We start from the raw sequence: 26,841 nt of genomic DNA on the forward strand, positions 1-26,841 counted from the left end.
CTCATTATACCATGTCTCAGTAACAGCGACTAAATCTACACTATCAGTTGCCATTATTGCCACAAGTTCATAGATCTTATTCCCTAAACTGCGAGCATTTGTAGACATGACTCTAAGCTTATCATTTTTTAACACACTTGCTACAGGCACCTTCTGTCCTTGTTTTGGGGGACAATTGGATTGATGTTTTATCACCCTTTTGCCCCCCCCCCCCTCCTAGTTTAAATACATCCTAGCAAAACCTCTGAACTGCTCACTGAGAACATTTGTTCCCTTTTGAGAAAGATGCAAACCATCTTTTTTGTACAGTTTATTTCCATTCCAAACAGAGCTACCATGAGCAATAAAGCCAAATACTTGCTCCCAACACCATTCACCAAGCCACAAGTTAAAGTCCCTAATACGCATTTGCCTGTCGTTCTGAGTGTTATGCACAGGCAGAACTTCAGAGAATGACAGTGTGGAAGCAACCTGCCGTATATCATTGGCAAAAACACTAAAAACTTCCTTAACCTCTGAAACCTCATTGCAAGCCAAGTAATTTGTCCCTAGATGGACAAGTACATCCAATCCCCCTTCCTGCTTTACGTCTCCTGTCTCTGTGAGCAGTAGCTCCAGGAAGACATCTCACAAGACCACCATTGTCCATCAGTCAAGCTGTCACTAAAGCGGAGTTTGGATTTTTCAAATCCGCTATTTTGGTCTAAATTACGCAATTTAGATTTTCACTTTCTAAAATGAGAAATTTTGTGAATAACCCTTTGAAAAATGTAAAACCCTTGTTACATTTATATACGTGTGTTATCTCCAAATGTGTATTATGTATGCATATGTCTATTAACATATGTGTATCATACTGATGTTTGTGTGTGTGTGTGTATATATATATATATATATATACACATATATATACATACATACATATACACACACACACACACACATATACACACACGCATATATACACATACATATACATACATACATATACACACACACACACACATATACACACACGCATATATACACATACATATACATACATACAAATATACACACACACACACACACACACACAGTTTTACAAATTAGTTTGGAATCTAGCAGCCAGCTAGAAAAGTTAGGAGCCAGAGAAATCAACGTCAAAAATACAATTCTTAAAGGGACACTATAATCACCAGAACCACTACAGCTTAACCCCTTAAGGACCAAACTTCTGGAATAAAAGGGAATCATGACATGTCTCACACGTCATGTGTCCTTAAGGGGTTAATGTAGTTGCTCTGAAGTCTATATCCTGACTCTGAACGCTTTTAAATGTAAACACTGACTTTTCAGGTGTCACCTGTAGCGACAGTCACTCAGACGGCCTCTAGAGGTGCTTCCTGGGTCAGTGCTTCACACTGTGCAGCACCTACATTAATGTTCCCTATATGGATGCATTGATTCAATGCATCTCTATGAGAAGTTAAATTGGGGCAGTGGCATTTTGCCGTGCATGCGCAATAGTCTCCCAATGCTTTGCTATGAGGAAGCATTGAATTGTCTGAGAACGTCAAGATTGAGGATTTCAGCCATGGAGGTGAGGCCGGCCACAGCATGGAAAAAAGGTGAGTGAAAAAAAACCAAAACCCTTTCCCATGTGATTGGAGGAAACACACACACTTACTGACCGACTCAGACTCACTCACAGACAGACACAGAGACAGACACTCAGACCGACACTCCGACAGACACACACTCACAGACATACTCACAAACACACACACTCAGACAGACACAAACACTCACTCATAATTACTTTTTTATTTAAATTTAGAGACCTGGAGAGAATATGCTTTCCCTGGGGTCCAGTAGCACTGCTGTCATCTCCCTACTCGGCTCCCTCTAACGCACTGTTTAGTGAGCTGGGGGCCAGAGTGACATCATAACCCAGCTCCGTGAATCACTGCAAGCCGCGCAAGGGAGCAGAGCAGGGAGATTACAGCTCCTTCGCCGTGGCACTAAGTCAGTCGCCCACCTCCCTCTGCTCTCCATTACCTGGCTGCACCCCTCCGTCAGCTGCCCACCTTTTCTACCACAGCTCTCCATGGGCCAGCCACCCCTCTCTCCCTCCCTCTGCAATAAATGAGCTGGCCACCCAATTCCCTCTGTCAGCCGCCTGCCTTCCTCCCACAGCTCTCCATAAACTGGCTGCCCCCTCCCTCCTTCAGCAGCCTGCCTGCCTCAGTCCTCAGTGATCCCAATGTCTTCCTCTGCTCTCAGGCAGCCGATCACTGTGGGGGCTGAACATATATATATTTTGAAATAATACACATATATTAATATACATTTGTGCAAATATATAGATGCATAATATGACGAGACCAATCTCGACCTGTGCATTGGAGGAGCCTGGTTGCCTGCCTGCTGCCTTTAGACTATGGCCCCATGTTGAAACGCTTGATTTTCCCCTGCAAAGACACGAAAGCCGGGTCATTCGGTGCTTGCCCTGTTTGAGCGGTGATACCCCAGATAGCTATGTCTTGGAGCCCATTCGTATAATGAAAGACAATGGGAAAGACTTTGGCTCCATGACAATTGAACTGTATGTGTGTGATCTGAGCGCCATTCAGTAATAATGTGCGCTCAGATCTGAGCTATCTGGGGATATGTTGAATGTACCTGTTTTATGCAATGGCTGCACAGTTATATATTTTTATGTATTTTATTGTCTTTTGCTGCCATGTGTTCAATGGAGTTTGTCTCTGAGTTTTGACTCTGTGGAACTTGTTTTGGGCAGAAAAGCCATGCTTCATTTGGTCACAAAGGACTACGATCTATCTTTTGAACCACTGGACCAATTTGTATGATTTTGACGTATGTTTGTATTTGGAGTATGCTGATTTTATGTGAATGCGATGCATACTTTTAAAGTTATGAATAATGTGGAAAAACGATTTCTCTGCCTGTGATAATTACATTACCCATTGTGTAAGGTAATGTAGGAGTGTAAACCTATTCGTATGGTTTTTCCTATTCGGCTGTTTATTCGTATGTTTGAGAGCATTCGTATGCTTCTCCGGTTCGGTGGATTGGTGTCTACAGTAGCTCTGCCTGTGTCTCTGGAAGGGAAGATCTTCTAAACGGCGGTTTAACCCTTTTATGCCTGGGGGTGCCGTTACACATAATACTCCCACAAATCACCAAATAACATAGATAAAGCAAAACTATATATATATATCATTTTTTTAATTCTATTTATTTTAAATAAAAAAAAACAAAAAACAGACAGACACATGGATTTTTAATTAATAAATACTCACTGGCGTGTAGTCACTGCCCATACATACTGCCATATACTCATCAACAGACACTGGCACACAAACTAATGCTGCCTCCCATACAAACACTGGCACACAATCACTAATGCATACACACTCGCTGACATACACACACACACACACACACTGATCCATACTGACACACACACACACACACACACATTGATCCATACTGACAGACACACACACATATTGATCCATACTGACACACACTTCTAAAATATACACCAAGCACACTCACGCCCTCAAATATAAACACTCTAAGACTCAGTACAATTAAAATGAAATGCCTGGGTGCCTCTGCTCACTGAGCGTACCTTGCTCCTTCCCAGCAGCTTCCCTCCAGCTCTCTCACAGAGCTCCCTGCCTGACAGCACTTTACACACAGGAACCAAGACTTTGGAAGACCCGTGTGGGCTGCCCTGCTCTGCCTGATTGCCAGGTCACATGCTTCCTGTGTGAAGGCTGTCAGGCAGGGACAGAGACTGCCACCCTCCCTGCACTTACCCCAGGCTCCTGCCGGCTGTCTGCTCATTGTCTCACTCACGAGCAGCATTGAAAGTTCAATTTCCAGCACCTGCTGCTCGCGAGTGGATAAGGAAAGTGTCTTCTAGAGGTAAGAGGTGACCTGTGCTCCCCTTAACCCCCAATGTGAGTGTGTGTACTGGGTGGGGAGAGGAAGGGCTGCTGCACGGTGCGGCCCCAAGTGCCACGGGCCACCAGGAAATTTCCTGTGATCCCGGTGGGCCAGTCCGGCCCTGGCTGAGACTGGCAAAGAGGCAGATCAGGGGCAGAGCCAGCACAATTTACACAGCCCTGGCCAATCAGCATCTCCTCATAGAGATGAATTGAATCAGTAAATCTCTATGAGGAAAGTCCAGTGTCTGCATGCAGAGGGAGGAGACACTGAATGTTTGGATGCATTTTAGGCAGCCATGACCCAGGAAGGATCTGTAACAGCCATCTGAGGAGTGGCCAGTGAAGTTATCACTAGGCTGTAATGTAATCACTGCATTTTCTCTGAAAAGACAGTGTTTACAGCAAAAAGCCTGAAGGTAATGATTCTACTCACCAGAACCAATTCAATAAGCTGTAGTTGTTCTGGTGACTATAGTGTCCCTTTAAAATCAAAACCTCTCCCTCAACCCTTTCCAATAAATTTAACCCCTTATGACCGGAGGGCGTACTATTACGTCCTTTTAAAAGCGTGTCTAAACGCCGCAGGGCGTAATAGTACGCCCTCCGGTTTTTTGTAACTTACCCGGTCGCCGGCGATCCCACGCCGGCGATCGCGGTTGGGGGGACTCCCAGGGAGCCCCCCGCGGCACGTCCGCCCTCCAGGAGCCCTCCCGGCCATGTGAGAGTGAGGTCCTTGCGAGGACCTCACAATCACATGGCCGGGTTAGCTGCCTGCTGCATTGCCAGCAGGGGGACCAACTGTAATGACAGTTGGTCCCCCTGCTGGCTGAAAATCAAATAAAAAAATGTTAAAACAGTGTAAAAAAAAATAAATTATATACTTAGCTCATATATATATATTAAATATATATGATCTAAGTATATATATACACATATACATACACACACATACACCGTCTAGGTGTATTTTAATATTAATATATATAATTATATATATATATTAATATCAAATTACACTTAGACTGATACTGATTAAATATATATATATATAAATATTGTTATATATATATATTTATAAATAATATAAAAAAAATATGTAAATACGTAAAAAAATAAAATAAAAAAATAATTAAAAATAAAATATTAAATATATAGATGTGTTTTATTTCGCTCTAACTGTATTGTGATATTAATATACATATATTTATATCAAAATACACTTATATCAAAATACACTTATAACGAAATAATATATATATCTATATACATAAATATATACGTATATATCACTATATATAAATAAAAATATTTAAAAAAAATTATATATATATATATATACGTATATATACACATATGTATATATATACATATATTAATTCTACACATATATTTATGTAATAATTTTACATAATTAGGTATCCTAATTAATTACAATTAGCGGGACCTGCCTGACAACCCATGCCGAAAGTATAGGGAATTTAATTTGCTAGCACTATATTTAACCCTATAACCCCTTTAACCCTTTCCAAGACACCATAAAACCTGTACATGGGGGGTACTGTTTTACTCGGGAGACTTCGCTGAACACAAATATTAGTGTTTCAAAACAGTAAAATGTATTACAACGATAATATCGCCAGTAAAAGTGACGATTTTTGCATTTTTCACGCACAAACAGCACTTACACGGACGATATTATTGCTGCAATACTTTTTACTGTTTTGAAACACAAATATTTGTGTTCAGCGAAGTCTCCCGAGTACAACAGTACCCCTCATGTACAGGTTTTATGGTGTTTTCAAAAATTACAGCGTCAAATATAAGGCTTATATATAATTTTCACATTAAAATTTGCCAGATTGCTTACGTTGCCTTTATGACCCTATGGTAGTCCAAGAATGAAAATTACCCCTATGATGGCATACTATTTGCAATAGTAGACAACCCAAGGTATTGCAAATGGGGTATGTCCAGTCTTTTTTAGTAGCCACTTTTGGCGTCTTTTGCATTTTTCACACACAAACAAATACTAACGCTAACTTTGGCCAGTGTTTGTGACCAAATGGCTACTAAAAAAGACTGGACATACCCCATTTGCAATACCTTGGGTTGTCTACTATTGCAAATGGTATGCCATTATGGGTGTAAATGTATTTCCTGGGCTACTATACAGTCTCAAAGGCAACGTAACCAATCTGGCGAATTTCAATTTCAAATGTAACGCGCTATATTTGACCCTGTAACTTCCCAAAACACCATAAAACCTGTACACAGGGGGTACTGTTTTACACGTGAGAATTTGCTGAATACAAATATGTGTATTTTATTGCAGTAAAAGCAAACAGTATTATGACATTGACAGTTAAAATGTCATGTAGAACTAAAAAAATAAATAAAAATCTTATTTTCTCCCATTTTTTCATATTAAATTATGTTTCATAGCTAAATATTTGATGTTAAATGAAAGCCCTGTTTCCCCTGAATAAAATGATATATAATAAGGGGGGGTGCATTTAATATGAAAGAGGTGAATTACGGTTGGACAGACATATAGCGCAAATGCCAGGTTTTGTTTACATTTTGTTTCGTTCACAACTTGTACATTTGGCTGCGGTGTTAAGGGGTTAAACCCCTTGTATGCCCTTTGATCAATGCCTGCAGTAATCAAAATTCAGATCACAGTATTTCACTGTGATTAGATTATTATTTTTTAACCCTCTGGGGTTCATTTAATTAGTTACTTAAATTTTAATTATTTAGCTAGGGTGGATGGACATTAGTGGGGAAATTTAAGGATTGTAGCGTTACTTACCTTATCCGGGGCCCGGCCGCGGTCCTCTCTTCGAGCCGCGCGCGGTCCTGGTGCTGCACGAGCCGCGCGCGGCTCCTCCGACAGCTTCAAATGGAAGGCGGGCAGTGACCACGATAAGCGGTCACGTGTCCCGCCTGAATCTAAGAGCGCACCGCGAGTCTCGGGCGCGCTCTTAAAGAGACAGTGGGAGCCTAAATTGCCAAAAGGCTCCCATTGGCCCCTGTCATACCACACTCCCCATACACTTACCCTTTGGGGGTGTGGATATGACAGGAGCCAATCACGTTAGTTTAGAAGCTATTTAAACCTTTTTCCCTTAGTTCCTTGCCCTATCGTGGTTTCTGTTACAGTTCCCTTTAGCGCTTGTGGTGTTCAGTTGTGTTTCTTCGTTTTGACCTTGGCTTTGTATTCTGACTTCGTTTTCGCTTTGTCATTATCTGTTCTGTTTGCCGGCTTGCTGTTTACTGTGTACCAGACCCCGGCTAGTCCTAGTTTACGCTGTCTCTTTGTGCCCTTGACCTCGGATTGTTCCTGACTGTCTCCTCTCATATACGTCGAGTCCGGCCATTCTAAGGTCCGGTAGACGTATCTCTCCTCTGTGTTGTCTTCTGTTTAGCTGGATCCTGCGTGTAGGGGTATATTCTCATTACAATACGATAGGGCCATGGACCCCGCAGATTTAGCTCAACAGATGGCGTCCCATGAGGCTAGATTTATAGAGCAGGATCACCGTATGGATCAGATAGCCCAGGATCTCCAGAGGCTCTTAGCTAGAACCATTCCAGCAACCACACCCAACCCTCCTACACCCCTTCTTCCTGAAGTATCTACTTTGCCTAACACTTCGGCCCATTTAACACCTCCTCCTAGGTATGGAGGGGACTCTAAGACATGCAGAGGTTTCATTAATCAAATAGAATTCCACTTTGAGATGTATCCACGTTCATTTCCCACAGAGAGGTCTAAGGTTGGGTTCTTTATGCACCAACTTACCGATAAAGCACTTGAGTGGGCAAATCCTATTTGGGAAGCTAATGGACCTATGGTGCATGATTTCAACAGTTTTCTTACGGCTTTTCGCAGAACTTTTGACACAATGAAAAGGTCAAAGAATGCCGCAAGAGCATTAATGAGAATTAAACAGGGTTCTAGGTCTGTGGCTGATTATGCTAGTCTCGGCGCGCTCTTAAAGAGACAGTGGGAGCCTAAATTGCCAAAATTGCCTAAATTGCCCATTGGCCCCTGTCATACCACACTCACCATACACTTACCTTTTGGGGGTGTGGATATGACAGGAGCCAATCACGTTAGTTTAGAAGCTATTTAAACTTACCTTTTTCCCTTAGTTCCTTGCCCTATCGTGGTTTCTGTTACAGTTCCCTTTAGCGCTTGTGGTGTTCAGTTGTGTTTCTTCGTTTTGACCTTGGCTTTGTATTCTGACTTCGTTTTCGCTTTGTCATTATCTGTTCTGTATGCCGGCTTGCTGTTTACTGTGTACCAGACCCCGGCTAGTCCTAGTTTACGCTGTCTCTTTGTGCCCTTGACCTCGGACCTTTGTCTCCCCCAGCGGTGTTTGGTCGTCGAATGCATGGAACTAAAAACGGCTACTCGACGGCATGAACACCGCTGTACTTCCAGGCTGTTCGGGAGCTCTGGTCTTCTCCTATTGTGGGACCCATCGGTGTTCGTTACTTTTGAAACAAACTAAATAGATGAATGTATTTTGTGCGGCGTTCGGTTAGTTTAGCTGGGATCTGAGCGGTATTCACACGAAATGTACCCTCAGACCCCAGCTATCTACCGAACGCCTGTTCGTGCAAATAAGACGAATATTGTTAAAGTTATAGATTTTAATGTGAAATGCCGGTTCTGCTGCACGAGGGGATAATCCACATAACGATATATTTCAGTGGGAGTATCCCTCTCGTGCAGCGGTGCCTGATGGGAGAAATGTACCAAATGTTAAGTCCCCCATGTAGTCCCTTACTGTATCACCCCTGCTATATCAGTAAGGAAACCCCTTGCATGGGGACTTGCATAAATACTGGAAGTTCTGAATAAAGACCTCAGTTGACTCCCAGAACTGGGTTTCGTCCGGTTACTGTGGGATTTGGGATATTGCCTTACTTTTTAGCGCTGAATGTGGATTTACCTGTAATACCAGCGGAGATCATGGATTATAATATTGCACTCCGCTACAGCTACTAAACCTACAAGACAAACATACCAACTTCTAAAATTGTTTCACATTGGTATTTTATTTTAGTCCTTGTATTTTGTGACCTGTAACTTTCAAAATAAACTGAAATCCAAGACATATGATGTACTCTATAAATCAAGAATAATTTTTCCTAAGCTGGATGTAGCGGGGGGCTGATATTCCACAGGTTATCTCCACTTAAGATCCCAGTGAGGCTCAGGAACAAGTATTATAAATCCATGAGGCAATAATTCCAGCAGGCAATACAATCCAACAATATCCCAACATCAATCCCAATGACTGGACGACACACAGCATCAGGAGCAGAACTGAACTTTTAATCACACAACCGTGTTTTAAAGCATTCTCCCATGCAAGGGAGGGATTTACAGTAATTACACAATACACCAATCATACACTAGTTGCCACCCACACATCCCCTCCCCTTAGTGTGACACATAATCCCATTATACAGGACACAAATTCCCTGGGTTTCTGAATGTACCCCTTTAAATATTACACCCCCTGGTCCGATCTGGGTGAGATACATATCCAAAAATCACCCAGATCGGACCAGGGGTTCGGGAAATTCCTGGAAGTACTAAAAAGACTGACCGCGCTGGGGTTAACAGCCGAAAAGGGTTCCATGTATTTTGGCCCTGCAGTCGGTCACAGAAAAGGGAATGAAACACACGAATGGTTTAGGTTATGAGAGCTGGGGAGGATTCAGGTAAATCCACTTGTTCGTGGGGTTCTTTCTACCAAACGGGAAGCCGTTCGGTAGTGTTTACACAAATTGGCGGCAGTGTGGAGGTCTCAGCGGTGTTCGCCGAGTGTCCGATTTGGGTTCCAGACACTACGGCAAAACACTGTTGTTCGGGAGTTTAAAATGGCCGCCGTAACCCAGAGGACAAAGAACACACTACACGAATTGCCAATTACCCGTTTGCAACATTGTTGCGAACGGTAATTGGAGGCACACTTACTCCTGGGGTGGTCTGATTGTTCGGTAGTTTCACTCGCATAATAACTGGAGTGATTCTACCGAACAATCAGGTGAATGATGCATACATTTCAGAAATTTTGAGGATATCCCAATGCCATCTACTACACTGGACATATTATGCACACGCTATTATTGCCAAAACTAAAAAAAAAAGGTTGTTTTTTGTTTTTGTTTTTTTTTATAATAAATGAGAATTTATAAATGTATATTTGACATCAAATTAAAGCCCTTTTTGCCCTCTAAAACGGTATATAATATGTGTTGATGCAATAAATGAGAGATGCAGAGATGCAAATTGCGATCGAACACAAACAACAACAAAAAAAACATTTTCCTTAAAGGGACACTCCAGGCACCCAGACCACTTCTGCCCATTGGAGTGGTCTGGGTGCCAACTCCCACTCCCCTAACCCTGCAGGTGCAATTATTGCAGTTTTTATAAACTGCAATAATTACCTTGCAGGGTTAACTCCTTCTCTAGTGGCTGTCTACTAGACAGCCACTAGAGGGCACTTCCTGGTCTATAGCACAAATTGTGCTATAGCGTCGCTGGACGTCCTCACGCTGTGTGAGGACCTCCAGCGTCGCTCAAATCCCCACAGGAAAGCATTGAAAAGCATTTTCAATGCTCTCCTAGGGGGAGGTCTAATGCGCGTGTGCGGCATTGCCGCGCATGCACATTAGGTCTCACCCGCCGGCTGACGTGATGAAGAGGAGGAGTGTGGGCGGAGGAAGAAGCAGCGACGAGGGACATTGTCGCTGCCTCTGGTAAGTCACTGGAGGGAGAGGGAACCTACAGTGCCAGGAAAACTGATTGTTTTCCTGGCACTGGAGAGTCCGTTTAAAGGGACACTATAGTCACCTGAACAACTTTAGCTTAATGAAGCAGTTTTGGTGTATAGAACATGCCCCTGCAGCCTCACTGCTCAATCCTCTGCCATTTAGAGTTAAATCCCTTTGTTTATGAACCCTAGTCACACCTCCCTGCATGTGACTTGCACAACTCTCTTTATTGCAAGTTCTGTTTAATTAAGATTTTCTTATCCCCTGCTATGTTAATAGCTTGCGAGACCCTGCAAGAGCCTCCCGTATGTGATTAAAGTTCAATTTAGAGATTGAGATACAATTATTTAAGGTAAATTACATCTGTTTGATAGTGAAACCAGTTGTTTTTTTTCATGCAGGCTCTGTCAATCATAGCCAGGGGGGTGTGGCTATGGCTGCATAAACAGAAACAACGTGATTTAACTCCTAAATGACAGTGAATTGAGCAGTGAAATTGCAGGGGAATGATCTATACACTAAAACTGCTTTATTTAGCTAAAGTCATTTAGGTGACTATAGTGTTCCTTTAAATAAAAAAGTTGTTTAATATACCTGTTGGTATACTGATTCTGTGGTGAACCCACTATTATTTTATTGGTCATCATGTCGGACCAACCAGAACCTGCAATGTCAGCAGAATTAAAAGCCTGGCTTCAAGCTGCAATTGCAGACTATCCCCAAAGCCCTGGCAACGTTTCGTGACGAGGCAGTCACTACTGCCACCATCACGCAATTGTCAGACTCTGATGATTCCAGGGTCTCTGACCATGACGAAGCCCCACGTAAGCGCCCTTGGAAGGGTAACAGTGCTTCTGCTGGCAAAGACAAAGCCCCAGCAAAGACAGCTAAATTGTCTCATGCCAAACCCACTTTGACTTCAGAATCTGACCCCTTAAAGGGTTCAATCTCTGGCTATCACCTACGAGTGATAGACGAATACAATGAATATCCAGATGAGGATCTCCCAGGTGACCCTTCCTCTTCTGAATTTGTTACGGAGACTTTTCTTCTACCACAGAACCAGTCCTTTCAGGACACTGATCCTACGTCCACTACTAATTTAGACAATACTAAGGACGATATCCTACTGGATACCAATGGTTGTCCTCTATTTGACCCACGCTGCATCAGACACCCTCATTCAGCGGAATGGACACCCCCTGATCACATTGCCAAATATTGCAGATTATGGCTTTGTAAAAAAAAACCTTTAGAAAAGGAGATTAGAGCCAAATTAAAGGGACACTATAGTCACCTGAGCAACTTTAGCTTAATGAAGCAGTTTTGGTGTATAGAACATGCCCCTGCAGCCTCACTGCTCAATCCTCTGCCATTTAGGAGTTAAATCCCTTTGTTTATGAACCCTAGTCACACCTCCCTGCATGTGACTTGCACAGCCTTCCATAAACACTTCCTGTAAAGAGAGCCCTATTTAGGCTTTTATTGCAAGTTCCGTTTAATTAAGATTTTCTTATCCCCTGCTATGTTAATAGCTTGCTAGACCCTGCAAGAGCCTCCCGTATGTGATCAAAGTTCAATTTAGAGATTGAGATACAATTATTTAAGGTAAATTACATCTGTTTGAAAGTGAAACCAGTTTTTTTTTTCCATGCAGGCTCTGTCAATCATAGCCAGGGGAGGTGTGGCTAGGGCTGCATAAACAGAAACAAAGTGATTTAACTCCTAAATGACAGGGAATTGAGCAGTGAAATTGCAGGGGAATGATCTATACACTAAAACTGCTTTATTTAGCTAAAGTCATTTAGGTGACTATAGTGTTCCTTTAAGGGTATGTCCAGGTTCTGAAGTTGTCTTTAAATGACAAGACTGACGAGCTGGCTAATGCTGCCTCATTATCCTAACCAGCGCAGAGGGGATGGGCTGTTGGGATCTCATTTAGCATTAAAACATTAAAAAAGGTTTAACATTAAATGGAGGGACAGTGCCAGGTGACTCCAGGCACCATAACCATTCAATGAGATGGAATGACACTGAATCGAAGGACAGTGTCAAGGGACTCCAGGCACTATAACCACTTCAAGACGATGGAATGGTTTAACACTGAATGGAGGGACAGCGCCAGGGGACTATAGACACCATAACCACTTTAATGACATGAAATGATTTAACACTGAATGGAGAGAGAGAGCCAGTGGATTACGGGTACTATAACAACTTAAATGAGATGGAATATTTATACACTTAATGGAGGGACAGTGCCAGGGGCCAGGGGACTCCAGACACTATAACCACTTCATTAAGATGGAATGGATTAACACTGAATAAAGGGACAGCGCCAGGGGACTCCAGGGACTATAACCACTTCATTAAGATGGAATGGATTAACACTGAATGGAGGGACAGCGCCAGGGGACTCCAGGCACTATAACCACTTCAATGAGATGGAATGGTTTAACACTGAATGGAGGGACAGCGCCAGGAGACTCCAGGGACTATAACCACTTCATTAAGATGGAATGGATTAACACTGAATAAAGGGACAGCGCCAGGAGACTCCAGGCACTATAACCACTGCAGTGAGATGAAACAGTTATAGTGCCTACAGTAGCTTTAACTATTTCTGGAAATTTCAGTTTCCAGGTATCACCAATTGATACAATTCTTTTACTATTCATTTTAGAGTGAAGAATAAAAGCTACGTTTTACTTTATTAGGTTCTCTGTCCCAATAACCACAGGGTTTTTTTCCATTTCATCATCATTTAGGCTCCACCTTACTTGTACTAGCCAAACCATTGTGAAAAGTGCGCCAAGAGTGTCTGATTTACCGATGAATCCGTGAATCGAGGTAGCGACATGAGATATATATATATGTAAGAAAGCGCCTTTTTGTATTAAGATATATATCTGGTATGTGAGCGCTCCAATAAAAATAAACTAATAATCATGCAATAAAATAAAATATTGAAATGATGTAATGACCACTATAGCTAGAATCACCACAATGACCACCAAATAAAAAATATATAATATATTAAAATTATGATCCCAACATCATTTGTCGGGCATACCAGAAGGCCAGAGGGCTCAATAGAGGTTCCCTTATCGATCAGCGGAAGATTGGAATGGACAGAAAAAATTCCACTACCATCCCTGGGTCCACAGTTGATATACCGATTTCACCACTCCTCCCTTCAGTCAAACATAGGGAGATTCTATTGCTACTGGAGAATCATCCGATCAAAAGAAGATGTACATCAAGGAATGATTTTCACATTAGCACTAGAGAGGTGGGTCAGAATAAAGGTCCCATTTTCTCTACTACGTTTAATAGGGCGTATAACCAGATCATTCGGATTTTAAAAAATCACTGGTCGATTTTGCGTTTGGATCCATGGCTTCGATATAGTATCCCTGAAGTACCCAGAGTGACATTCCATAAAAATAGGAATTTAAAGAATCTATTGGCTCCCTCCAAATTTCCGACTACAAAAGCCAATAAAACATCGGTATTATGTGAAGCAGGAAACTTTAAATGTGGTGCTACCCGATGCCTAACGTGTCAATACATATGTCATGGAAGGAAGAACTTCTGTTCATCCTCTAAAGATGAGAATTTCCATGTATCCACTAGAATCTCTTGTAATACTCCATTTGTTGTATACCTACTGATGTGTACTTGTGGCTTACTATATGTAGGTCAGACCTCGAGACCATTAAAAGCTAGGTTTAGGGAACACAGGCGAGCCATCAGCAACCATGATAGAAAATCTTCGGTGGCCAGACACTTCCAAATGGCCCATGAGAGTAATCGTGCTCATCTAGTAGTGATGGGTATTGAGCATATTGCAGAGAGCACACTTAATAGAAAATTAGCGCTAATCACAGCGGAAACCAAATGGATCTTTAGACTTAATACACTTACCCCTAATGGGTTAAATGAAGAAGTGGAATGTAACATCTAAGAATTGATTTGTAATATATATTCTTTGTCTCTGGTAGTGGAGGATTTTTCACTGATTCCATATGTGGGGGAGAATCAATTGGGAACCACACATATATATTGGATATTCATTATAGATTTTATGGTTCACTATGATATTTATATGAGTTTTACATGAGTTCTCAGTATTATTTTAATGTTTTTTTCCTTAATTAATTTTCCAGGATTCAAATAATAATTTAACTGCATTATTTTTAAAAAAGACTAGGAAATTAAGGTCTATTAATATAATCAAGTTTTGTGAAAACATTTTGAAAATGGATATTCAATTATTCTATTACTGTCATATATTTTTATATAATTTTTTATATTTTTAATTATGCATTTTTGAAGTTAATTATGTGACATTGTTCAGTAATTATAAATGATTTCATTACACTCTCATTCATTGCAGTCTGTGTTACTTTAATAACATACAGCATTTTTTATATATATATAAATGATTTTATTGCACCAATTAACAAGTATGACCACTTTGTAAAATAATCAAGAGGGGGTATATATACCCTGCTCTTAGACAGCATACATTGTCTTGAAAAAGTCCTCTAGCAAGGACGAAACGCGTAGACGTGCTGTCTGCTGTTTCACCACACCGCCGACCTACTTGAATTTTCCAGCCGGTCCTTCCTTTACGATCTGACATTGATTTTCGGCGATTGACCTGGCGGGAACGGCATTGTCTGCACCTCTCACTGTTTGGAGTTGATGTGCTCCCAGTACCTCATCCGAAGGTCGGACGAACAGGGTAAGTTGCCTTGGTGAACCCCCACAGTGTTCCATATCTGGTGGATGTGATTTCACATTTAGGGGTTTTCCTAATCGCAACCCCCTTAGTCTTGACCCGGGTGTTTGGCTGGTTCCCGAGCTCCCTCCCCGTGAGACGGTGCATTCATTTGGGTACTATCTTTCCATCATATATACAATTTTTTTACGGAATATACATTAACTTTTTCGTTTGAATTCATTCATCATTTTTTTATTTTAATTTTTTATGTGCACATCTCCTATTTCCTACATCATTTTTTTTGTGGATAATAACAATGAATAAGGGGCCCCATATTATTCACTATACTAAGATCTGAGCTGGACATTTGAGGTGCTGTTTCATATTTCTATGTTTCGTTTTTTATACAATAAATGAAGTTTTGTATACACTTTGTATATGTGTATAGTACATTTGTTTAGATAGATTGACCCAGTGTATATGCCTATTTCTTCATTATATTTAATATATTATATATTTTTTATTTGGTGGTCATTGTGGTGATTCTAGCTATAGTGGTCATTACATCATTTCAATATTTTATTTTATTGCATGATTATTAGTTTATTTTTATTGGAGCGCTCACATACCAGATATATATCTTTTTAGTTCTACCAGACAAGTCGCTCCCTTGTATGTGATGCAGCCCTGCTGTTATTGATCCTATTGGGTCTATTTATTTCCTCCATTCTCACTGTCAGTTCCTGTATATTTACATTTGTCCTTTTTGTATTAAGTGTGCTTTCTCGTATTTTTAGTGTTACCCCACACAACTTCCAACTCTCCCTTGTTCCATTCTAAAAGACAGACATGGAGGAATCTCTTCACCCAAAGTACGCTGTCAGGATAGAACCCATGTCCTGAATTATTTTAAGGAAAACACCATGTTTTGATCAGAGGCTTCTTTTCACAATGGTGCCAAGGTAAGATAAAACTCCAGGGAAGCTTGTGGTCTGATACGTGGCTCTGGGTCTCATAAAAAGCCAAATATCAACAATTGCTGGCCTCTCTCAGTATGTCGAGCCACCATCGTATCCTTCAACCAAAAATGCTTTGTTGGAAGATAAGAGCATTATAGCAGGGGTATAAATAAAAAACATGAACAAGTCAAAAAGGAAAGATTGGGGGTGGAGGGGGATAGAAATAGGGAAACGTTTACACATATATGTGACTGTTAGAAAATGGATGATTCTCTTACCATAGAGAGGACTCCATGGATCTGACACTTGCTCCACCAGGTTCTCCAGTTTGTCAACGTGCTGCTGCCGTAGGGCAAAGGTCAGTGTGATACTTTCATTCGTGGCTACTCGCCCCACATGGTACCAGCCCTCTGGGATCCTGGAGGAGGAGGCAAGCAAGTTATAGGAGGAACCTCAGCCTCTCTCACACCGTGGGGGAAGGGAATACATAATGGGGTATTTCTCAGAGTATAAATAATGGGGTATTGCTCACAACGTAGGGGAGTGGTATAAATAATAGGGTATCGCTCACACCATGATGGAGGAATATAAATAATGGGGCGTTTCTCACACTCTGGGGGAGGGGTATTAATGGGGTGTTTCTCACACGCTGGGGGAGGGGTATAAATAATGGGGTTTCATTCATGACCTGCAAATCGGTTCTGATTCTGTAACAGGAACTTACTTTAGGCTCTGGTCCCGCTCCAGGTAGACACTCCCTGTTGGAAACTGCAGCCACGATCCAACCATGAAAAACAGGAGGATTCTGAAAGAGCATTTTATTTGTGTTAGCAGAAAGTTTTGGGGGCATGGCCTTAAAGCAAAAGGCACTGCCTTATAAAAGCTTCATTTTTTGTCTTGTTCCTTGCCCTTCTGTGGTTCCTTATGGTCTCTTTAGTGCTAGTTTGCTCTTCTTATACACACTATTATTGTTATTTCTGTGTTCTGACCTGGCTTGGCTTTTTGACATTCCTGTTTTCTGGTTCCCTGACTCGGCTTGACTTTTGACCTCCTGATCTCAGGTATCCTGACCCGGCTACTCTTAATCACTCTCCTGATTTCTGGTATGCTGTCTTTTGGCTGTTCTTGGACTATTCTTTTCTCTTACGTTAAACCCGACCAATGTTCAGTAATACATATTTGGGTTTTCTGTGGGTTTACATTCTGCGTGTTGGGTTATCAAACGACCGTGATACCTGGACACTCAGCCCAATCACACTGACAATATACCCGGTTACTCGGACACTCGGATTAGTCACACTGACAATATACCCAGTCACTCGGATACTTGGCCTAGTCACACTGAAAATATACCCAGTCACTCGGACACTCGGACCAGTCACACTGAAAATATACCCAGACACTCGGACCAGTCACATTGGCAATATACCCAGTCACTTGGACACTCGGCCCAGTAATTCTGAGAATATACCAAGTCATCTGGACACTCGGCCCAGTCATTCTGACACTCGGCCCAGTCACACTGACAATATACCCCATCACTCGGACACTTGGACCAGTCACCTGGACACTCGGCCCAGTCATACTGACACTCGGCCCAGTCACACTGACCCATCACTCGGACACTGAAAATATACCCAGTCACTCGGACACGTCACATTGACAATATACCCAGTCACTTGGACACTCGGCTCAGTAATTCTGAGAATATACCAAGTCACCTGGACACTCGGTCCAGTCATACTGACACTCGGCCCAGTCACTCTGACAATATACCCCGTCACTCGGACATTTGGCCCAGTCACACTGACAATATACCCAGTCACTCGGACCAGTCACATTGACAATATACCCAGTCACTCGGACCAGTAATTCTGACAATATACCCCATCACCTGGACACTCGGCCCAGTCATACTGACACTCGGCCCAGTCACACTGACAATATACCCCATCACTCGGACACTCGGCCCAGTCACACTGACAATATACCCAGTCACTCGAACCAGTCACATTGACAATATACCTAGACACCCGGACAGTATTGTATCTATACACTGTATAATCTATCTATACTCTGTATATTGTATCTGTAACGGACCGTTTCAGCAGACAAGGGGTTAAATCCGTTTAGGCGATAATCCCCTTTTCTAGAGACAGGCACAGCTACTGCAGAACATCAGAACTCCCGAGCTGGATACGAAATAACACTCCGAACTGGAACAGCTGAACAAGAAAAGCATACAATCCGCTTACACTCTTGGCAGTCAGCTTACAATCCAATTCCCCCCAAGAACGAGACGACACTTCATTTTGAGGGTTAAACAGGAACTCTGGACTGGGACACCCAGTCTGGCTTTTATTACAATAATCCACATACAGGCCACACCCAGGGGGAGGCATAAAATAACCAATCCGAGATATGGTACAACCCACACATCCCCTCCCCTTAGCCTGAGAGATAATCCACTTATTATACAGTTTAAAACATAACTTTTACACAATATCTGTAACTTCAAAACCATACATCCTATTCGCATAAAAATACATATTCACAATCAATCCATTCGGGGGAACAACATACTCAAAAATTGCATGAATCAGACCAGGGGTTCAAGAGTTAGTAAAAGTATCTTTTGGGCCCTGGCTTGCAGCATGGCACAATCTGGCTCAAACAGAAGTAAAACATCCCCCACAATGCATCCCGGCTTCCTCCCTTCTGCCCTGGAGATAATTGGAGAAGTAATCCAATTATCTAGGACTAGAGTCAGACTCCATTAACCACATGGTTACAAAAAGACAGTAAAAGACATAAAATTACATACTGATACATTTAACACATAAAACACACATTTCTACATATCCCCAGTTTAACTGAACACATAAATACCTACATAATATTTAAGACAGTATTACTGTGATATGTTACAAAGTCTTAAAGGGACATTAGTCCCAAAAGTCCCAATATGTCCATCGCTGATTTTAAAGGGCCAGTAGCAGCAATATAAATTATTACATGCCCAAATATAGTGTTTATAGAGCAATATGTCCAGGGGCCGTAGTCGCAGGGCAGGAGGCTAGCAACCAGGCTTCTCCAGTTCACAGTGGCGAAGTTGGTTTCGCCACAATTCTCCCCTTTACCAATTTGACTAACAGGGTATCTGACCTCCTGCCGGTCAGTGCCCTGGTTAGTCCAGCAACCCACCCACAAAACAGAAACAGCAGGGCAGCCCACCCACAATAAACAGTTACTACACCTGGGTGAGGGAGAATTTTGTCCAGGTTCAGGTGCCTCACCACGGCTGTGTGGGGGACTGATAGGCTGCCTTGGTGGGTTGCTGAGGGGGCAGAGACCAGCGGTACTCTGTCCTGTTGCCAGCACTACCACAGGGTTAGTCTGGTTGGAGCCTGGTTGCTGGAGACCGATTGTCTCCCCTTTGGATATATGGCTCTGTGGCTGGGGAACAGGACCGACCGTCCCTACCCCTGGTGCTGCAAGTGCAGAGACTACGGTCCCATCTGCACAGATGTGGGGCTTAACATCTCCCCTTGGTGGGTTAGGCTGCCGCTGGAGAGAGGGTGTCACAAGCTCCTCTCTCTGGATGGTAAACTGCCGCTGGGGAGAGGGGTTAGCAGGCTCCTCTCCCTGCCACTCTCTCTGCTGGTGGAAAGGGGGACCAGCTGTCTCCCCTTTCATTCTCTTGTCCGGCTGCTGGGGTGCGAGACTGACTGTCTCTGCTCCCTGCAGGACACACTGCCGCTGGGGAGGATGGACGACACCATCAGCTCCCTGGGGTACACACTGCCGCTGGGGAGGAAGGACGATACCTTCTGCTCCCTGGGTTACACACTGCCGCTGGGGAGGATGGACGACACCATCAGCTCCCTGGGGTACACACTGCCGCTGGGGAGGGAGGACGCTGCTCTCCTCTCCCTTCACTTCACACTGCCTTCTTGGCATATCACTTTGCTGCTGGGGGGCAGGAACAACTACCTCTGCCCCCTGTAACTCAGCCTGCCGCTGGGGAGGAAGGACGGCACCTTCGGCTCCCTGGGTTACACACCGCCGCTGGGGAGGATGGACGACACCATCAGCTCCCTGGGGTACACACTGCTGCTGGGGAGGAAGGACTGCACCTTCTGCTCCCTGGGACACACACTGCCGCTGGGGAGGATGGACGACACCATCAGCTCCCTGGGGTACACACTGCCGCTGGGAGGGAGGACGCTGCTCTCCTCTCCCTTCACTTCACACTGCCTCCTTGGCATATCACTTTGCTGCTGGGGGGCAGGAACAACTACCTCTGCCCCCTGTAACTCAGCCTGCCACTGGGGAGGAAGGACTGCACCTTCGGCTCCCTGGGACACACACGGCCGCTGGGGAGGATGGACGACACCATCAGCTCCCTGGGGTACACACTGCCTCTGGGGAGGGAGGACGCTGCTCTCCTCTCCCTTCACTTCACACTGCCTCCTTGGCATATCACTTTGCTGCTGGGGGGCAGGAACAACTACCTCTGCCCCCTGTAACTCAGCCTGCCGCTGGGGAGGAAGGACTGCACCTTTGGCTCCCTGGGACACACACGGCCGCTGGGGAGGATGGACGACACCATCAGCTCCCTGGGGTACACACTGCCGCTGGGGAGGGAGGACGCTGCTCTCCTCTCCCTTCACTTCACACTGCCTTCTTGGCATATCACTTTGCTGCTGGGGGGTAGGAACAACTACCTCTGCCCCCTGTAACACAGCCTGCCGCTGGGGAGGAAGGACGGCACCTTCTGCTCCCTGGGACACACACTGCCGCTGGGGAGGATGGACGACACCATCAGCTCCCTGGGGTACACACTGCCGCTGGGGAGGATGGACGACACCATCAGCTCCCTGGGATACACACTGCCGCTGGGGAGGAAGGACTGCACCTTCGGCTCCCTGGGGCACACACTGCCGCTGGGGAGGATGGACGACACCATCAGCTCCCTGGGGTACACACTGCCGCTGGGGAGGAAGGACTGCACCTTCTGCTCCCTGGGGCACACACTGCCGTTGGGGATCTGGGCCGGAATTTAATAGTTCTACATAGTCCATCTCCAGCCCTTGTTCCATGGCAGCGAAACGGCGGAGGTCTTGTCCCAGTCCAATAGATCTCGGGCCCTGTAACATCTCACTCCGGTAATGCATGATAGCCCAGTACCGTGACTCTGCTGGACTGCCGAAGTCAACGTCTTCTGTTAGGGCCTTCCACAACAGGCCAGGGCTAGTGTAGTGATCCCCCTCCGGCTGGATGCCCTCTGCCCTCCACGTCTCTGGCTGGACAGTGTACCACCACAGTGCCCGGTATGAGACGTCCAGGCTCAGTTCCCTTTCCACGAGGTACTCAAGTTGTCTTACCCGCTCCCCTCCGGGTTGGTCCCCCAGAAGCGGCATCCGCCAGGCCATTTGTTCCTCCAACAGGAAAGCGCTGCTGCCGTTGATACTGGACTTCTTCCCGGGCATCATACCATAATCTTATCCGGGCATTATCTCTCCATTCTAATTCACTCTCTTCCTCAGGTGTGTGTGTTGCCCAGGTGTGCGTGTTGCCCATTTTCCCAAAATCCTTCGTAGATAGGGCGCTGTGATCCAGGAATGGATGTTGTCTGTAGCTGTCCCTCTGGTTGTAGGAACGATCCCGCCGCTGCCACCAATTGTAACGGACCGTTTCAGCAGACAAGGGGTTAAATCCGTTTAGGCGATAATCCCCTTTTCTAGAGACAGGCACAGCTACTGCAGAACATCAAATTCCTGATCTGGATACGAAATACCACTCCGAACTGGAACAGCTGAACAAGAAAAGCATACAATCCGCTTACACTCTTGGCAGTCAGCTTACAATCCAATTCCCCCCAAGAACGAGACGACACTTCATTTTGAGGGTTAAACAGGAACTCTGGACTGGGACACCCAGTCTGGCTTTTATTACAATAATCCACATACAGGCCACACCCAGGGGGAGGCATAAAATAACCAATCCGAGATATGGTACAACCCACACATCCCCTCCCCTTAGCCTGAGAGATAATCCACTTATTATACAGTTTAAAACATAACTTTTACACAATATCTGTAACTTCAAAACCATACATCCTATTCGCATAAAAATACATATTCACAATCAATCCATTCGGGGGAACAACATACTCAAAAATTGCATGAATCAGACCAGGGGTTCAAGAGTTAGTAAAAGTATCTTTTGGGCCCTGGCTTGCAGCATGGCACAATCTGGCTCAAACAGAAGTAAAACATCCCCCACAATGCATCCCGGCTTCCTCCCTTCTGCCCTGGAGATAATTGGAGAAGTAATCCAATTATCTAGGACTAGAGTCAGACTCCATTAACCACATGGTTACAAAAAGACAGTAAAAGACATAAAATTACATACTGATACATTTAACACATAAAACACACATTTCTACATATCCCCAGTTTAACTGAACACATAAATACTGTAACGGACCGTTTCAGCATATGAGGGGTTAAAATCCGTTTAGACGATAATCCCCTTTTCTCAGAAAGGCACAGCTACTGCAGAACATCAGAACTCACGAACTGGATATAGGTGAATAAGGTAGCACTCCAGCTGGAACCTCACAAATGGCTGCTAGCAGATGAATAGGAAAAGCAGACATCAGCTTACACTCCTAGCAGTCAAATCTCCAACAGCATACAGTGAATCCCCCCAAGAATGAGACAAGGCTCCGTGTTGAAGGTCAAGCAGTGGTCTGAGGTGCTGGGCACCCAGCCTGGTTTTTATTACATGAGTACACATACAGGCCACACCCAGGGGGAGGCATAAAATAACCAATAACATAGATGTTACCTCCCACACATCCCCTCCCTTTAGTGTGACACTTAATCCCATTATGTGTACAGTTCAAAATATACTTTTACACAACTTTCATAACTTTAAAACCATACATCACATTCACATAAAAATACATATCCACAATCAATCCATTCAGGGGAACAACATATTAAAAAATGGCATGAATCAGACCAGGGGTTTAAAAGTTAATAAAAGTATCTTTTATTCCCCCTGGCTCAAACAGTAAAAGTAAAACATCCCCACAATGCATCCTGGCTTCCTCCCTTCTGCCCTGGAGATAATTGGAGAAGAAATCTAATTATCCAGGACTAGAGGCAGACTCCATTAACCACATGGTTGCAAAACAACATAAAACTCTTTAAAATACATAAAGTCATATTTTATACAGTGAACACAGACATTTAACATATCCCCAGATAGCTCAGGTCTGCGTGCACATTATTAGGTGAATGGCACGCAGACCACACAAATACAGTTTAATTGCCATGGAGCCAAAGTCTTTCCCATAGTCTTTCATTATATGAATAGGCTCCATGGCATAGCTATCTGGGGGGTATCACTGCTCACACAGGGCAAGTACCGAATGGCCCCACTGTATTTAAAGGGCCAGAATGAGTGACATGCACTCTGTTAGGGCCGAATACTGTTTGTAAAGGGCCCAATCTCCCAGGGCCATAGTCCAAAGGCAGCAGGCGGGCAACCAGGCTCCTCCAATACAATGTGGCGAGATTGGTTTCGTCACATCTACCTACATAATATTTAAGACAGTATTACTGTGATATGTTACAAAGTCTTAAAGGGACATTAGTCCCAAAAGTCCCAATATGTCCATCGCTGATTTTAAAGGGCCAGTAGCAGCAATATAAATTATTACATGCCCAAATATAGTGTTTATAGAGCAATATGTCCAGGGGCCGTAGTCGCAGGGCAGGAGGCTAGCAACCAGGCTTCTCCAGTTCACAGTGGCGAAGTTGGTTTCGCCACAGTATCTATACACTGTGTGTATATATATATATATATTTTTTTCTAATGTTTTATTGAAAGTTTTAAATATGATAATAAACCAAACAATAGTAACATCAAACAAACAAGGAAAATGGGTACTATTAATCATCCAATACTAATTAAAAATGAAAAATATTTTTTATAAATAATTTAAAGAAATTGTACAATAATAAGTATAACTTTACCATTGGTAGTTCCTTATTTAGCAACCATAATGCAGTGCAAAGTGACCGGCTTGGGGGAAATAACTAAATTTGATATTGGCGCCTAATATCTTCTTCCCAAATCGTCCAATCAAGTTGTAAGGTGGTATTCGCGTGCGATGGCAATCCTTTAGCTAACTCACAATGTTTGTTTTCTAAAAGAAGCAGTCTCCTCGCTAAATGAAGGGACAGTTGATGATTTCCAGTGTCGGGATATCAGAAGAAGCAAATGACCCAACATTACTCCTTGACTTTTGGATATATTTTCTATAAATGTATCAATAAACAAAGATGTGGGATATTTCAACTGGACATTTTATAATGGATTGAAGGAGATTGTGTAGGTCTTTGCAGAATGGAGTTATCTTATCCAGAAGATGTGATATAATGTTCCAACTCTCCCACAACAATCAATTAGTGTTTGTCAATTGTAATTTAAACATAGAAACATAGAATGTGACGGCAGATAAGAACCATTCGGCCCATCTAGTCTGCCCAGTTTTCTAAATACTTTCATTAGTCCCTGGCCTTATCTTATAGTTAGGATAGCCTTATGCCTATCCCACGCATGCTTAACCTCTACCTCGTCAGCTGGAAGGCTATTCCATGCATCCACTACCCTCTCAGTAAAGTAATACTTCCTGATATTATTTTTAAACCTTTGTCCCTCTAATTTAAGACTATGTCCTCTTGTTGTGGTAGTTTTTCTTCTTTTAAATATAGTCTCCTCCTTTACTGTGTTGATTCCCTTTATGTATTTAAATGTTTCTATCATATCCCCCCGTCTCGTCTTTCCTCCAAGCTATACATGTTAAGATCCTTTAACCTTTCCTGGTAAGTTTTATCCTGCAATCCATGAACCAGTTTAGTAGCCCTTCTCTGAACTCTCTCTAAAGTATCAATATCCTTCTGGAGATACGGTCTCCAGTACTGCATACAATACTCCAAGTGAGGTCTCACCAGTGTTCTGTACAATGGTGTAGCGGAGCAGCAATATTAAATCCCACGATCTCTGCTGGTATTAAAGGTAAATCCACAGTCAGCGCTGCAAAGTAAGGCAATGTCCCAAATCCCCCAGTAACCGGACTGTGGCGAAACCGACCTCGCCACGTGTCCTTGGAGGGGGCTGATTGCCCGCCTCTTGCCTTTGGACTATGGACCAGACTTTATGGGAATGTGATACCCCAGATAGCTATACCATGGAGCCTATTCACATAATGAAAGACTATGGGAAAGAATTTAGCTCCATGGCAATTGCACTGTGTGAGTAGGATCTGCGCGCTATTCGGTAGTTTTGTGCGCGCAGATCCCAGCTATCTGGGGATAGGTGAAATGTCTGTGTGTTATGTGTAAATGTGACTTTATGTATTTTAAAGTGTTTTATGTCGTTTTGCAACCATGTGGTTAATGGAGTCTGCCTCTAGTCCTGGATAATTGGATTACTTCTCCAATTAACTCCAGGGCAGAAGGGAGGAAACCAGGGTGCATTGTGGGGATGTTTTTCTGCCAGCCAGAAAGGAACAAAAGATACTTTTAGTAACTTTTGAACCCCTGGTCGGATTCATGCCATTTTTTTAATATGTTGTTCCCCTGAATGGATTGATTGTGGATATGTATTTTTATGTGAATGTGATGTATGGTTTTAAAGTTATGAAAGTTGTGTAAAAGTATATTTTACTCTGTATGCATAATGGGATTATGTGTCACACTAAGGGGAGGGGATGTGTGGGAGGTAACATCTATGTCATTGGTTCTTTTATGCCTCCCCCTGGGTGTGGCCTGTATGTGTGAGTTGGAAATAAAAGCCAGGCTGGATGAGCCAGTCCAGAGTTCCTGTTTTACCCTCAAAGTGATGTGTTTATTCATAGCTTCCAGTATTTATGCAAGTCCCCATGCAAGGGGTTTCCTTACTGACATAGCAGGGGTAATACAGTAAGGGACTACATGGGGGACTTAACATTTGGAGCATTTCTCCCATCAGGCACTGCTGCACGAGAGGGATATTCCCACTGAAATATATCGTTAAGTGGATTATCCCTCCGTGCAGCAGAACCGTCATTTCACATTTAAATCCAGAGGCGGCTCTAGACTTTATGAGGCCTTAGGCGAAACGCAAACATGAGGCCCCACTAACAAAAAAGTGTCACATATACACATTGATGCACTGTCTACCTGTGTATGTGCCTGAGAGTGTGTCTGACAGAGAGTATCCTTGTGTGTGCGAATGTATGTCTCTGTGAGCATGTTTGCGTTTTTGTCTGAGACCCTATGTGTATGGGGTAGCTGCTTGAAGTGTGTTGTGTGTATGGGGGGGGGGGTGA

General features: G+C 43.4%; 1 protein-coding gene across 1 annotated transcript in view; it reads right to left on the reverse strand.

Moving 5' to 3' along the window:
- Positions 1-26,841, reverse strand: part of TPP1 (tripeptidyl peptidase 1) — a 187,679-nt gene that overhangs the window by 104,343 nt on the left and 56,495 nt on the right. The window contains exons 2-3 of the mRNA XM_063433424.1: positions 17,176-17,256; positions 16,730-16,869 (exon numbers count right to left, since the gene is read on the reverse strand). Of these exons, the coding sequence (XP_063289494.1) occupies positions 16,730-16,869; positions 17,176-17,256 (221 nt within the window). The remainder of the gene's footprint in view (positions 1-16,729; positions 16,870-17,175; positions 17,257-26,841) is intronic.

The sequence above is a fragment of the Pelobates fuscus genome, chromosome 1 (assembly GCF_036172605.1).
Source record: "Pelobates fuscus isolate aPelFus1 chromosome 1, aPelFus1.pri, whole genome shotgun sequence".
Lineage (NCBI taxonomy): Eukaryota > Metazoa > Chordata > Amphibia > Anura > Pelobatidae > Pelobates > Pelobates fuscus.